Raw genomic sequence first — 16,633 nt, forward strand, 5'->3', positions numbered from 1 at the left:
GTCACAGTCAAGAGTTAGGAATCTTTTTTTCCTGCCAGTCTGCACAACATTCTTTTTTTTTATCAATGTAAAATCTTAATTTATCGGCTGGAACTCAATTCATAAGCGTAGAAATCAATGGGCATTTACAGTTTTGCCGATTTAGAATAAAATCGATACCAAAACTGTAGACTAGTTTGTGTAATTTGAATTTTTCCCTGTATAAATTCACATGGGATCGTCAAAGTTCTATTATTATTTTTTTTAACCGCGTGATTCTATGAAATAAAACAGTGGTATATATAGATCTCCAAAAGAATAATTTGCCAAAAAAAAAGATGGTAAATGTCCGCATGCATCTACTAGTTCAAGCCCGTAGGAAGCAATTTAGTTTTTTTTAGGGGGGGGGGGGCATACAGTATGATGGCATTATCAACTACATGTACTAAAAATTCCTTAAATTCATTGAGAAAAAAGTCATCAGACTTTTTTCATTCGGGGGCACGAGCACATATAGTCGATACGTTTTCTTTTTAGTATTCTATGATATTTCGGCAAAATTCTATTTTCAAAAAAAGAATTTTATTTAATTATTTCAATTTACATGTTGTTATTTCCAATTATGTATTGAAAAAAGGAAAAAAGAAATTAAGGAAAAAGAATGCTTTGATGAAATAGAATAAATAATTGAGAAAAATAATGCTATATGAAACGTTTCGTATGTTTCGTATTTTTTCCACATTAGCATTATCACCCTTTTTCTATATCTCAACCATGATAATGACTGTAGGAATGAAGTAATTATTCTACCTGGACAAATAACCTTTTTTCACACATTTTTTTTCTATACATACATGTATCTACAAAACAGTAGCATCGTATTATTTTTTTCACGTACTGATACTGACATGCATTTATATATAAAAATAGTAACCAATTTTTAAAATTTATTTATTTATTTTTGAGAGAAATAGACTAACTAGGCCTATTGAAGAGGTTTTCTTTATTTTTCTTAAGGAGCGCGTAAATATTATTTACGACGAACAAAATTTACTTAAAGAGGGGGGGGGGGGTGGCATATTTTTACTCCTAATGCAAAATGAACAAATAGTCAGACTAAGGCGCAAAATAATTTAATTTACCCCAGTACGTGTATATCCAGTAATCACTCCGTCTGTCTGTCTGTCCCACTTGTATTGGTTTTCCGCACTTTTTTCTCTAAATTCTTTGCAGATACTGAGCTGCATGTGTGTATGAATTACAGTCTTTTGAATTTTTAATGGTTTCTTTGCATTTTTCTAAATGCTTGCCTATTTTGAGCTAAGTGAGTCTACCTTTATGAGTTTTTGATCAGGTTCTCTCTTAATAATAATTAATTCAGCCATTTTCCATATACGCTAAATACGTTTCGATTTTTTTTTTTTTAAATGTATGTGTACATATCCTTCGATTACAAACTTTAAATGAAAAAAATGAAAGAAATGCTGCCCACTTTGTAACTATAAATAGAATTATTAGAATTTTTTTAATCAATATCTCGCCACGTATGAACTTCCGCATATAAGATTTGTTTAAGAATGCAATAGATCGATATTCCATACATTTCTATGGTTTAAAGTTAGTTTATTTTAAAATATATTTTATTCATTAAGAAATGGATTGAACAGCAGGCATAAATGCCTATGATCGTTCTCTCCATAGGTCAAGGTACAATTACAAGTACATGTAAACACTGAAAAAAATGTATGAAGCTTAGATTATTAATTGGTACATATTTAGAATGAATTCAGAGAGAGAGAGAGGAAGAGAGAGAGAGTAAAACAAATGAATAGAAAAAGTATAATTTAACAAATGGATAGAAAAAGAAGAATAATTATACAAAATATAAACAAAAAAAGAAAAAAAAACATAATAGGTTTAAAGTTAGAAACTCGTAGCAAAAAAATGCAGGTGGTGTTCATGCAGGTGATTATGAAGACCACAACATGGGAGGGGGAGTTTACAGTGTATAAGAATATAGGTAGATGTACTGGCCAATTTATCGTAGATTTCATGCTTTGAAAAAAAAAAACCTCAGAACACCCTTACCAACCACTTACTCCACCTAAATAAAAAAAAAATACAGGTGTGTACTAAAAGACCCCTTTAATTTGTAGTCTATGTAAGACATGTATAAAATTGACACTTTCTAGATCTTATGACCGACTTGTCTATACAACCAGTACAATCATGCATCATGCACACTTTTGACAACTTTTACATTTAGGTTAATGCTCCACATTTTACACCTGTATTGAGCTGCAGGTTGTTATCTAACTGTATTAATTAACCAATTAATTAAAACTATTTGCACTGCACATAAGCCACACTATTTTTTTTCAGTATATCAATCACAGGCACTTGTTTCAGAAAAAAAAGTTAACACAAAGTTTAGTGTTTTTAATCCAAAGTATAATGTTATTATTATACTAAGGGTTAAAAGTTTATTTCCGAATTAAGTGCCTGTGATATAAATGTGTGAAGATGTACGATTTTAGATCATTACCATCATATATATGGTATGACTTTTAGTTCTACTTTACATATATTTACACTAATATTTATATACTTTTCTTTGGTTTATTTGAGTCAATTCATGATTTTTTAATTTGTTAATAATAACTTAAAAATCCCTCAGACATCATTAATTAACACCACAGGCGTCTTAAGTGTGGACCGATACCCCCTCCCCTCCCCCGCCTCCAACTTTAATTTTAAAAATTGTAAGAGCCTACATTGTATAATTTCTCGAAAACATAAAATTTCCCAGTCAATCACGTTCATATATCGTTCTGTGAGAGCAGACTGGATCTTTTATGTTCATATGTTCAACTGGATCTTTTCTTACGTTCAGAGAATGACCTTGTACAATATTAAAAAAATACCGTACAAGGTCATTCTCTAAAAGAAAACTTAAACTGAATACTCCTGAGAATGAATGAAATTCTGAATGAAACTTCAAACTAAGAACCAATACTTCTTTTTTGTAGATTTGAACATTATAACCCCCCCCAAGAGAAATATAGTGAAAATTAAAAAAAGACAACCCTGGGTGTACCGTCAGATTAAATGCATTTTTTCATTACTTTGTAATAGAGGTAACCACTGCAGTATAAGAAATTTAAATATCAAATAAACATTAACCCATTAAAAATATTTCCCCGAAACTGAAAGATCGATCAAGGGAATTAAGAATGTTATACAAGGAAACAATCTCTTTCTCTGGTAGATTAATAACACTCTCCCGACAGACTGGCTAAAAATGGTATGGTGGCATATTTATGCCATCCACATAATTTTTTGTCAACATAACATATCACAGTGTACTCAAAACTTTCAGGTTTTTTTTTTTTAGTCAATATATTATCCCGATGGTCAAAATAAAAGAGATAATTTAACAAATGCAACAAAATGTGGTGAATTTTTTAATTTTTCATTTGACGAGATAGTTATCTTGACTTGACATGACATGATATGTTATGTTGACAAAAAATTATGTGGATGGCATAAATAAGCCACCATAAAAAGGCCCTACTCAAGACGTTTTTTTTTTACATTCCAGTACACGATATTTTTTTTATCCTTTTTGTTTCAGAATTTTCCCATCCCGTCAACAAGTATGGGGAAAAATCTAAATTTTTGTTTATTTTAACAACACCCACCAAAGTACACTCAATCATGAAAACAAATCTGACTTAGCGGGTGGGATCACCCTTCATACCCCCCCTCATCCCACCCACCACCTTTTTGTCCCTATTGGTCCGTGCATTTTCTTCTCTAGGTCACGTGAATTGTCCGATTAATGTTCGCCTTAACAAAAACAATAATGCACTTCACATAATAATACGCACATTGGTCTGAGGGGAAAAAGTGCTCACGCAACAAACACCTCTGTACTGACATTAAATGTCACGTTTTGCAACATTATCGCACGAGGATAAGTTTTTGCGCCGTTTTCTGTGATTGCCAGCACAAAAATAAAAATTGTCATTTTATCTCTTATTATTGGAATGATTAGTTAGAGATAAAAAGACAGAACCTTGTTCCTTAAGGTTCAGTAAAAAACGGGCTTTGACCGATTACCAACCGATATATAGAATCGGCTACTTGTCCTTTGATGGGGCTGTGAATTAATCCTGTGCGGATATTAACGGAATTTATTTCCTTCTTGAAAACGGTTTGTCAAACCAGAGTCGCGGCACTTGTTGAACCACTGGAAAATCTGTGATGGCCCCATGTTCGTGACATGAAATAAATGTTGTATGGGAGAAATTTGTCGACAATCGATCCTCGCTGCGCATTACTCCGTGGATCTTGTGAAAAAAAAAACAACTAAATTAGACGTTCCGTGCTCTAATCATTTGTCTGTACACGACAATAAGTCGACGTAAAAATCGCTTGGGGTAAATGGAAGTTGTGCCAAGTGAGGCATTTTTTCACAAACCCGTTGGAGGAGGCATGTCACCAGGTTTTGCTTAAATGAAGGGACTTAATTTATAACTTGTGTATAAGCTTTAGATACTTGTTTGGCTTTTCTAAATAAACTAGAGGTATTGTGAGCAATGACCTTACTAAATGATACCCCCGTCTCCCATATGAATATAACGGGAGTGTCCATGTTTTGTTGTGGGAAATCCAAAATATGTGTCAGATCAAAAAGTGAAATAGGAGGTCACGATGGCAATATGTAATAAAGCTTCTGTGAAAGTTTCATCAAATTTCATTCAGTGGTATGAGGAGTTGCGGATAAGAGATGGGTACCCCAAAGCATAACAGACAGACGGACGGACGGACATACCGATTACTATATACCCTCCCGCTTTTTCAAGCGGGGATATAATGAAACCATGTATTCTTGGTAGTTGCGTGTGAGGGTCTAATTTGTTGGAGGGAAAACCTACACTGTATGTCTCTGACTTAATGACGTCATTTCCCTTTCTAACAATACTCACACATATATCACTCTCTATTTTACGAGTGTTGATCACGCTTTCAAAAGTCCCGATTGTTACTATATATAGTGCAATGATGCACTTATCATAAAAGATAGGGAAAATGGCTAAAATGAATACGTGTGTAATCATGTCAGTCTTACTTTCTGATGCTTAAACTCGTGAACAGAATGTAGCCATAGGTTTTCCATTGACTGTTATAGATTGTAATGTGCATTTTAGTTTTTTAAAAATATTTTGGAAATGTAATGCATAAAAAGGAAATAAGGATCACAGCCACTGAAAAAAACAAGATGTGTTTGTAAAACACTGATGCCCCCGTATGGCAACATAGCGAAGGTTAAGCTTTCTCAGGTGCAGATCAAATATATTGGTACCTTAAGTACGGCCTTTTCACAAGAAAAACAAATGTGAAATATAAAACCCTAGCACCACCTGTTCAAAGGTTATGACCAAGGTTTACGTTTTTAAAGGTAGGACAAACACCGGGGTCAAGGTCAAAGGGTCAACGTTGTTAATTTCTAAAGAAAGGCCTTGTCTTAAAGATTGCATATGGGAAGTATGAAAGCCCTGACCCTTACCTTTCAAAAGTTATAGTCAAGGTTAAAGTTTGTTAAAAGTAGGTCAAATTCCAAGGTCAAGGTTCAAAGGATCAAAAGTGTTGACATCCAATGAAAGGTCTTGCCACAAGGAATTGATATTTGAAATATGAAATTCTTAGTATCTACAGTTTAAAAATTAGGGTCAAAGTAAAAGTTTGGATTTTTTGTGTAAAAATGGCTCAAACTCCAAGGTCAAGGTCAAAGGGTCAATGTTTTTGATATCAAATGAAAGGCCTTGTCACAAGGATTAAATATATGAAGTATTACAGCCCTAGTCCTACCCCTTAAAAAATCATGGTCAAGGTTGTATTTTAAAAGTAGGTCAAACTCCAAGGTCAAGGTCTAAGGGTCAAAGTTCTTATATCCAATAAAGCGTCTTCTCACAAGGATTACACAGGTGAAGTATGAAAGCCCTAGCCCTTAACTTCCAAAAGTTATGGTCAAGGTTAAAGTTTTTTTCATAAGTATAGATTTGAAATCTCCAAAGTCTATGTCAAAAGGTCAAAGTTGTTGGTACTCAATGAAAGGTCTTGCCACAAAAAATACATGTGTGAAGTTTAAAAGTCCTGGTATCTACTGTTCAAAAGATATGGCCAAAGTAAAAGTTTGGAATTTTTGTGTAAAAGGGGGTCAAACTCAAAGGTCAAGGTCAAAAGGTCAAAATTGTTGGTACCCAATGAAAGGTCTTGTCACAAGGAATACACATGTAAAATATGAGTCATAGTTCCTCTAAATCAAAATTTATGAGCAAGGTTAAAGTTTTTGCGGAGAAACAGACAGACAGAGAGACAGACGGACGGACGGACGGACACGACAAAAACTATATACCCCCGAAACTTCGTTTACGGGGGCATAAAAACATCTTACTACATGTAAGTTCGTTTACGGAGACACAAGTCTTAAGTGAGCATGTCGATCCAAAAAGATTTTGTTAGTTTTTTTTAATTCAAAAGACATCTATGAAAACCCATGTCGACCTCGGAATAAAACATGAGGTGTCATGGGGAGTTTGATTTAAGATTTAATTGCAAAAATTGCAAAAGCTTCTAGAGATATCGCCTGGAAATGAAAGATTTACACACAGACAGAATGTATGAATTTTCAACCTTGACCTCAAATAGGGGTCTCCCTTGGGTCATAGGGACATATGGTGTAAAATTTCTCTACAAACCTAACGGGCTTCTCGAGATATCACGCGGGCCTTGAACTTTGACCTTAAAATCAATCATAGGGAGTTTTGTAAAATTTCATTGCAAAAGCTCAAAAGTTTCTCGAAATATCGCATGGAAACGAAACTGACAGACAAAAATACAGTTGGACAGACGGACGGACAGGTAGACCGAAATTAATATCTCCCACTCACGGCGGGGGACATTATATACAAAGAGCCAGTATAAATATCTGCAGAGAATTGAAAGTCTAGGAAACAAAATGGATCTAACTTTAAGTTACAGATTAAGGTCTACTGAAACCCCAGTAAGAAAGGTTACTCTTACTGGGATAAAATATCACTACTAGATAAAACTCCTATGAGTTTAAAGGCTGATTACCGACGCCCAGCAAGGTATGCTGAAATTGCTAGCATTTTGTATGTATACATGTAAAGTCAAGTCTCATTTGGAAAATCAAATAAACGTTCAATGAAAATTTTCATGAGCGAGTAGAGAATTTGTGAACCTTAATCTTTTGTTGTTTTGATTTCTGAAGGAGAAAAAAATAAAGAATGCGACCCAAATCAGTCAGGCTGCATTATTTCCGAGTCGTAATTGGAGATCGATCGAAGGAAACTCACTAACCACGATCTATCTGTATTAACTCCCACGAGATGATTTTATACGTTAATGAAGACGATCATGCCGTATAGTGTGTACCCTACTCATGTCCTGTTGTATTTAGGGTACATATTTGAATATCGAATTAAGGAATCACTGTTTAGATTTTATAGTATGCCAGGTCATCAATGGACGTTGGGTAATTCGCCTACATCCACTTCTCTTCTGTCCACTTCTCTAATGAAAAGCTACCAAGACCTTTCATTTTTAAATAAGGAATATTATATTGGATAAAATATGTGAAAAGCAAAATATTTCACCATTTAGTTTTTTTTATTCTATCAATTCCATTGTTTTTATGTAGTTTAAGCATATAATTGTGTGTAAAACCACAAAAAATTATCCATATTTTGAAACTGCCCCCATTCAACTTCAATTAAGGCAAGCTAAAAAAAAAATTCAATCCAATTTTTCTAAGCATGGTACACACCAATATATATGAAGAGGCCTTTTGACCGCATCGCATACCTAAGAATATTAACTAGGGAAAAGCAGAAAAGAGTCCAGTATTGAAAAGATTAAATATTGAATATTTCAAGTTCAAGCAGTGGCCTCTTGAACAGTTTGTTTTCACCGTTTGGTTGGTCGCCTTGCCAGCGCTTTTTGTGTTGTTGACGTCCGAATCCTTCATCATTTCCTTTCCTGGAAAAGAGTTCCTAAAATGGTTCGTACAGTACATGACCCCTTCTTTCATGCTGAAAGTTTTTGTTCTAAGAAAAGACAATTGGAAAAATATATTAACATGACCCAAGGTCTTGTTAAATTTTTCAAATTAAAACAACAGTGTCTCGATATTCTTTTCTTCAAAAATAAATTTCATGTATTTAATACTAGTATTACTTAAAAGTCAAAAAGCAAAAAAAAAAATATGCTTGAAATATCATTATCCAGGGATGAACAAGATGAGCTGCCATGTTACTTCATGTTACGCCAAAATTTTGGTGTACCGTCCTCTTTGGTCACTAAAAATACAGGGGCTCTCCAAGGACTATCGCTGGACTCTTCATTTTCAAGCATTTGTCGAACCCATGATCCTTATCCAACTGTCTCCCGCGTGGTTAGAGCGTCTGCTCTATAGTCGCAGAGTAAGGAGTCGATCCTTACGTTGCCGGTTCGAATCCCACTGTGGGACGTGGAGACCGGTCCTTCGGATGAGACCGTATACACTGCGGACCCATGTCACAGTATGTGCTGGCACGAAAAAGATCCCTTACTGCTCAATGGCCCTAAGTGCCGAGTATAGGACAAAATTTGCAGCTCTCCACCGGCAAGTGGTGGCGTCTCCATATGAGTGAAAAATTCTCTCGAAAGGGACGTTAAACAACATAAAATCAATCAATCATTATCAACTACATGTATTTCTCTTTGCTGTAGTGCCATTCGGCGCTGGGCTAGGCGGATTGAAGCATTTTCACCCGTGTCTATTTTAATGTGCGTTACTAGGTCAGTCTGACAAAAATATCTTGGAACTCCAGACACGAATAAGTTCAACAGGCCTTTTCTCTCTCTTTGTACTTTAAACTATCTGACATGTTTTCTATAAGCAAAAACAAATGTTCCGGTTATTTACCAGATTCAACTTCTTGCAATTGCAACGAATGATCATGAACAATTTCTGCAACGGGTCCGACTGTGGCTAGGACATCATCGCGCTTTAATTTTACTGGATTTTCAAAATTTATAATTGGAATACATGTAATTGATATTTGTTTTAATTTCTGTTTTAACAAATTAAATTGATTTGGCGACTAAGAGAACTTTAATTCTGACGCCTCGACTATGCCCTGTTGATCAGGACTATAACCCGCGATGTAACCCCCGACTGCCTTCTCAGAATTCCCAGGAATTGTAACATTTTAAACAGCCTGCTTATAATGGGGCACAATTAGTACCCATAGTAATTGTATTTAACGTTTTCGAATTGTAGTAAGGGTGAGTCTGGAAAAACAAGAATTCTTCTGATAACGTATATATAATATTGAAAAAAAAAACCCAGTATTTTCTTGATGAATATAAACATTACTTTAGTAAAGTTTCTGGCCGGTCAATCTCTTATAGATCAACGAATTAGCGTTTTAAATTACTATAGGCAAAATCGTTCTATACATGTATAATTCATATTGACTTAACACACCGTTTTGTTGTGTATCACGATATCTATGATTTAATTGACGATGTTTTTTGATATGGTGAAGTTCACTGTGTCTGTAATTGATAAACCCCAGCTGTCAGTGGTCTCCCCTTGTCTTCATCCTATTGGCCCTTCCGGTCAGTTACTCTGCCAATAAACATAAAGGAACATTGATACTAACGATACGAATTCATTAACATATGTCCACTGTAGAAATATTGCGTTCTTTTGGAACCCCCGGGTCTTTATGTTTTAGCAAGAAGAGAGAAGCCGTTTTGCATACCTGCGAGGTAACAAATTCCGCGACGTTATGTAGACCACTCAGATTTACATAAATATTATAATTTATATATTCAATATGCGCATATTGCATTTCTAGTCAAGTCAGTTTCTATATTTCCTTACATCTCTATTTATTTCCACCAAAATACACATTATTAATGTTATAAATGGATCCTGATTAAAAAATGGAACGTGCAAAAAATTTCAAAATTGCATAGGTCCAAATGGTGGAGAGGGGGAGGAGGGTCAAAAACCTTATGTGTAGAATCTTTACTCCTGTACATTTTCAGCTGGAATCAACTCGTCTATCAGATTATTAAAGATTGTTCCCTGTAAATATTAAGGACAGATGATATAAACAATAAAATGGATGCCTGGATTGGTATATTTATTTCTTGGCCTTTTTTTTTTTTTATCGCAAATGATACAACTAATAAATATTAGTTCTATGATGTTCAAAATTCTATCGTTCTGCAGTCATCCTTATAAATTTATAATATATATTTCACTTCAAATTTCATTTTGTGTAAATTTGATTGAAATTTTTTAAAAACTACGTGGTAAAACTTGTCCATTTTACTCAATGAAACATGACTAAGGTTGTTATTTCCATTTTTTTTTTTTGGACAAATTTAAAGTTTTATCATCTGTTCTTAAAAGAGGATTTCAGTATTTTTTTTAATTTTCAGCCTTGGCCATTCGGATGGAGGATTCGTGCAAGAACGATTTTTTTTGGCAAATCCAAAAGCTTTCCTCGCATTCTATGCAGTAGCCAAATCATATTTTGGAATATAATTGGGGAAGAACAGAGGAATTTACAAAAAAAAATGTTTTTTTTTAATTCAGGAGACCAATTGATGGGTTGAAAATTATAACTTAATACGACATTTCCTCATGCTTTTAAGCAAAAATTAAAAGTTTTAGTCTGATAATTTGATTATTAAGATAAAAGATCCATGGGCTATATAAGGTTCTCATAAGGTCTACAGCACCCACCAGGAGAGAGAATGGTACATGTAAATGTAGAGCATGCAAACCGACATATTTCTATATCTGTAATTATCAGGGTAAAGCAAAAAATCGGGCTTACATGTCACGAAATGAAAAATACCGGTGTATATATACGTTCACTGACAGTTTCATCCTTCATAGAATATGGGGAACTTCATATTACAACATAGTAAGTAAACTTTTTAATTTAAGGGATTCCCGTCCTCAGCTAGGAAGGATAACTTAAATATATAATTTAATTCAAAAAGTCAAAAAAAAAAATGAGGCTTGCTCGAAAATATATCTTTTCATGCAACCTCTCAAAGTGCTTTTCAATTAGTCAATACCTAGGATTGGACTACCTTAGATAGTTAATTAAAAAGAAACATCCATCATAATTTGCTTTCCCTTTGTTGTATATATTTGAAACGATGCATTTGAAATTTTACAAAACAAGCACTTTTAGATTTATATTCGTATGTCATCTTTGTGTGATTGTGTTAGCTATATATGAATTCTTTCTCTGCTTCATTGTAAACGTACGTGTTGTTGGTATGTTTTTCAATCTTTTCGCTGACACGATTTTTTGCAAATTGGCCACTGGATATTTTGATAAGATTAAAATTGGTTATTTTGATAAAATTAAAATTAGTGAGACGTTCTTATTTTAAAGTTAGTTTCATTTAATATGAGTAAATAATATGCAATTTTTGCCTGAAAGTCTGATACATGTATATGCTTTTCGTTATTATAATAATACATTCTGGGAATGACATTTTTTCTGTTCTTACACGTTATAGAGCTCGTAAATTTTCCGACGCTCGCTGCGCTCGCTATAATCATACAGACATTCTTTCCTTTACAGGCCCTGTAAATTTTTCAGCGTTGGTTTGGTTTCGTCGAACTTTTTGTACCTGCATTGCTATTGGTGCGTTCACTCTGTATCTTTTTACCGGTTCATACCAATCCCTACACCCCCTGCTGTATCACGTGACAAAGACTAATCCTGATTTTAAGTGTATTTGGAGTGTAGTGGACAATCGGACTAAGTGTAAACCAGTTTGTGGATACGGTTATTTTGGACTTTACGGAATGGAGGACTGCCATCTTTGGTTGGATTGCGAGGACATGAGAGATGTAGGCCTAGAGGGCGCTGAGAGAATACCGTCCGGCACTGCTGGCCTCGTAAAGGAAGTAAGATAGCAATCAAATTAAGGTAATTCCACCCTTCTATGATGTCATAGGTTTTTGCAGAAACTGTAATTAGTTTAAATTCATACCTTATAGAAAAATATCTCTTGGAAGAATGCTTTACAATAGGTGTAATGATAAATATTGTTTAGTGAAAGAATTTAAAAAATGCATATTTTCTATATTTAATCAATTATTCAATCTTTAAAAAATGTTGACAAGGGCAATAACTCCTTCTAAGGTCTCTTCATTCAGGCATTTGCTTTACTGTAAAATAGTTTACCTGATATTCACAATTCAAAAGTATCTTTTAAGTAGGAAGTATTTAGGAACACTCAGCATCAGAATTATGCATTTCAGCCAGTTTTTACATATTTTTCTCAATACTGTTTACAAAAAATGTACAATTTTTTTATGTTGACATACACTTCTGTTTATTTATGTTTCGCATCTTAAATAATATGGTGACCTATACATTTTTTGCAATAAATGGAAAGTTTAAAGTATATTGAAAGAAAATAAATGCAGTTTTTGTACTTTGAACCTATAAAATTGTGAGGGTGGAAATTCCTTAATGAATGATTTATAAAATGGAGTTTTCTTGTTATAAATTGCCCGCGTGGCGCAGTGGTTAGAGCGTCTGCTCTAGACTCGCCAAGTATGGAGTTGATCCCTACGTCACGGTTTCGAATCCCACTGTGGGACATGGAGACCGGTCCTTCGGATGAGACCGTAAAAAAGCGAGGTATCGTGTCGCAGTAGGTACTGGCACGAAAACGATCCCTCACTGCTCAATGGCCGTAAGTGCCAAGTATAGGAAAAAATTTGCAGCTCTCCACCGGCAAGTGGTTGTCTCCCCATATGCATGAGTGAAAAATTCTCGAAAGGGACGTTTAACAACAAACAATCAACAATCTTGTTATAAATTTGAACAAAGATTCCGTTTCTTTGGTTTAAATAGTCTTACTCATTGACCTTTGAAATTGATAATCCGAGAACTGCAGGAGATTTAATGAATACTTAAAATCATGTATTTTAAATTTGTAAACACCAAATAGGGAGAGAGAAAAATCCAATTTCGAAATTATTCCAAAAGTCTTCGATCCCCGAATTATCTTCAGGTTTGTCCTACAATTTTGCTCGTTTTACACTTCACATTTTTGCCTGACGTCACGGCGTCAGGCTGTATAAGGCTTGATATTTGCAAAATCCGAAACTAATAGATCATACCTAGAGAGCTAGATTTTGTGCAAGCTGATTTACATTGGAATTCTTTACCTGTATTTCAAAAGAAAGTTTTCAGAAAAAAAAAATAATATTACTGATGCAAAATACTGTAGTGTTTACTTCCTTTAATTTTTTTGCATGCAACGATTATTATCGGCAGCGGCCGATCTATTTGTGGTTGTGTTAGAAAGTACACATGGGGAAATGAGACGTTATTTTCTTTATTAGTTCAATAAAATAATTCTTTAAATGATAACAAGTAAAAAATAATGAGTAAAATGTTTAAGAAATTTGCTTTAAACTTAGTATTAATTGTTGTTATTATATTTCAATTTCATTATAATTTCTCATCAGATAATTGATAATTAAATGTTATATAAAAAGAGTTTACAAAAGATACTCCCTACCCTGGGAGTGTGTAAGATAGTATGAAAGGAAATCGTCAGAATTTTCCGGATAATAATGACGTGGTAAAAGTACATGGTGAATAAAAATTGAAAATTTTTTCAACTAATAAAAGTTGTTTTAAATATGCTCAAAGTTGTTTTAAATATGCTTAAATATGCTCTACAGCTGCAACTGACACAAATATATTTTTTCTACATTTTGCACTGCGCCTTGCAGCATAGCCTGTTCTGCATGCAGAAACCATAGGCATTATCACCAAATGACCAAGATCTAGGGTATCAGCACGTGTTTATCTTGGGAGACTTACATCTTCATTTTGATAACAATAAATTCTTATCATTCAACCATCAATGATGATTGGCTTTTTTCATCGATGAATCTATTTATGAGCAAATGCAGTAAAAGTCTACTTATTAAATTCTTAAAATTCAAATATTTATTTTGGTTTGAAGGCAGTCTAAAATAAAGATGGTTCAACTATTTCACCGTTGAATATCTTGACGTGCTTTCCTTGCATGAATGCTTTTAAAATTGTGAAAGAATTTTTTTGAATGCTAAATTTTTTTTGCGGCCGATTTGATGCTTTGCATCAATTTGATTTGTTCCATGTGATTCACCGTTTCAACATGTCCGTGCATCCTTTTTTCTGCATTTCTATACTACTGGACCAGTCCATTTATATTCTACGAAAGGGGTGAGTCGCTCTTTTCGCGCCAAATGTCACTGCTTTCTTCGCGCCTTTTCCTTGGATTGTTCTATTGTATGAATGGGTGTTCCAACTTCCATGGAATTAGAGTTTATCCTTTTAACCTCCTTCTAATGTTTCAGAAATTCTGTCTACAAATAGTTGTTTTATCTCATTCTTTGAAACAGCATATCGTATAATATATCAGTATACGGACATGGAACACTAAAAAAGAAGTGATTTTTTTTTTCTAATTTGTTTCCCGATCCCGCGGTTGTTTTATTCCATAAATGGATTAGTCCAATAATAATAAACAACGTATTTCAACAAAGTCTCCAGATGCATGAAAAATCATATGTCTCTGTTCAGATGCACACAATAAATAAGAAAGCAGTGAAAAACCTTGGATTTTTCTTTCCAAACAGGTCTTTAGAAGTGAATTTACTTATTTCATTCTCAATATAATACGACAGTGGGAACCCCTCTCCCTTTTTAAGAAAAAGAAATAATTAACACACATAACTAGTTTACTTCAGTGGAGAAAATACATCCAAAAAAATGAGTATTTAACTATATCCATGATATCCTTGATTTAGTGCATGATTTGGTAACAGATTTTATAATGAAGTTCGAAATCAATTTAGATCCAAGGGCAGATCACTCCACTTGCAGAAAACCCCCACAGAATACCATCTCTTTAGTATGCAATGTAGAGATGATTCTTCTAAAAGTTAAATAAATCAAAATTTCATTTACGCAAGGTTCTCAAAACAAAAGTATTGCTCAAAAGGTTTATCATCATTCCTCATGCAGATATTGATTGATTTAGTCAGGCAAGCTTTTTAAAAAGCTGTTACTTGTAGTTTCATTAAATCTTAATTATTGAATACCCATTTAAATAAAATGGTTGGATAAGTTTAAATACCGGTATTAAAATAGTTGAAATCATATATGAGTGAAAAAAATTGGTAAAGAATGTGTAATATTACTATCTCCTCTTCATAGAAAAAAAAATTAAATTTCCGGTTGCGAAGTGGTAGCAATGACACTGGTTATTTCATGCCTTTGTAGAGTGGTTATGGTTAAAAATAATGGCCTAATTCTAAATTATTTTTTAGCTTTGACCTATATTATAAACAATGATATATATAAAGAAAACGCAGGAGAGTATATGTGTAATGCTTTACAGGTTGGCATCGGTAAATGGAATGGTTATGATGTCGTAATCAAGAAAATGAGGCGCTACCACTACGGTCGGCTGTCACATAAAGAGTTCGAACACGGCGTACAAATCCTAAAAGACTTCTCCAGCCAATCAGAGATTCTACAGCTTGTTGGGAAATGCAATCAAACTATTGTAACAGAATACCATGCCTTGGCGGACGCTACGAACTTAGAAAAACACATGGAGCAGTATAAACTCTACGATAATATTTCGACGAGATTTCAGTTGTGCATTGACTTTGTACACATTATGACCATCTTTCATTCTGGTCAGGGTGGAAAGGTTTACGCTCACTGCGACGGGAACGAAGTACTTATTCTTCTTTGGCAGTTTCTCCTGACAGACGATTTTCGACTCGTGATCAGTGATGTGGACGCACTAGTGGACTTTGAAATACTGAATGGTGTTGCTAAGAAGAAGGTTTGTCCAGTAGAGAGTCGGAATTACTCGGTGCCATTCAACGCCCCAGAACAACATTGGCCGTACAAAGAGGAGCCCTTTAACATATCAAGGATGCCCCCTTATGACGAGAAAATTGACATCTGGAAAATCCCGCATGTTTGCAAGATATTTCTTCATCACGAGTATATTAAAGCAATAGTGTTGCCACATCTTTTGACTATTCACAATAAGTGCAAAAACAAAAACCCCAAAGACAGGCCAAAGGCAACGGAAATCCTGCAAGTTTACAACAACGTGTATCAACATTTGTTTAAAAACAAATCTATTGTTTGACAAATGTACAACATTTTATGTTCAATGTGCCATACTAAAGTATTGCAAAAGAAGAAAGTTACACACGGCGGGTTAACTTCTTCAGTATGTTTACATTGATCACATTGTTCAGTGCAACAGGCCCATAGGAACGACTTAAACAGTCAATACCCGCGAGCTTAAAAAGATTCATTTCAACATTATTTTACAATGATGCAGTTGGTTGAATAATAGTGTAAAAATGTCTTCAATGTACAATAATAGTTCCGAAAACAGAGAATGTATATCAAGAAATCAACCTAAATATTGCAATGCCCAGAATACCAAAGCCATGTCCATGAAGCAGAATTAGTTCAAAAGCGTCTTGATGAGAATA

General features: G+C 34.2%; 1 protein-coding gene across 1 annotated transcript; it reads left to right on the forward strand.

Moving 5' to 3' along the window:
• Positions 1 to 10,972: 10,972 nt before the first annotated feature.
• LOC134239281 (protein O-mannose kinase-like) lies at positions 10,973 to 16,344 on the forward strand. Its single transcript, XM_062721460.1, has 3 exons — positions 10,973 to 10,997; positions 11,841 to 12,001; positions 15,508 to 16,344. The coding sequence occupies exons 1-3, from the start codon at positions 10,973 to 10,975 to the stop codon at positions 16,276 to 16,278; spliced, it is 957 nt and encodes a 318-aa protein (XP_062577444.1). The 3' UTR covers positions 16,279 to 16,344.
• Positions 16,345 to 16,633: the final 289 nt, after the last annotated feature.

The sequence above is a fragment of the Saccostrea cucullata genome, unplaced genomic scaffold, assembly GCF_032062105.1.
Source record: "Saccostrea cucullata isolate Sc308-1 unplaced genomic scaffold, CSIRO_AGI_Scuc_v1 ctg317, whole genome shotgun sequence".
In the NCBI taxonomy this organism is placed as follows: Eukaryota; Metazoa; Mollusca; class Bivalvia; order Ostreida; family Ostreidae; genus Saccostrea; species Saccostrea cuccullata.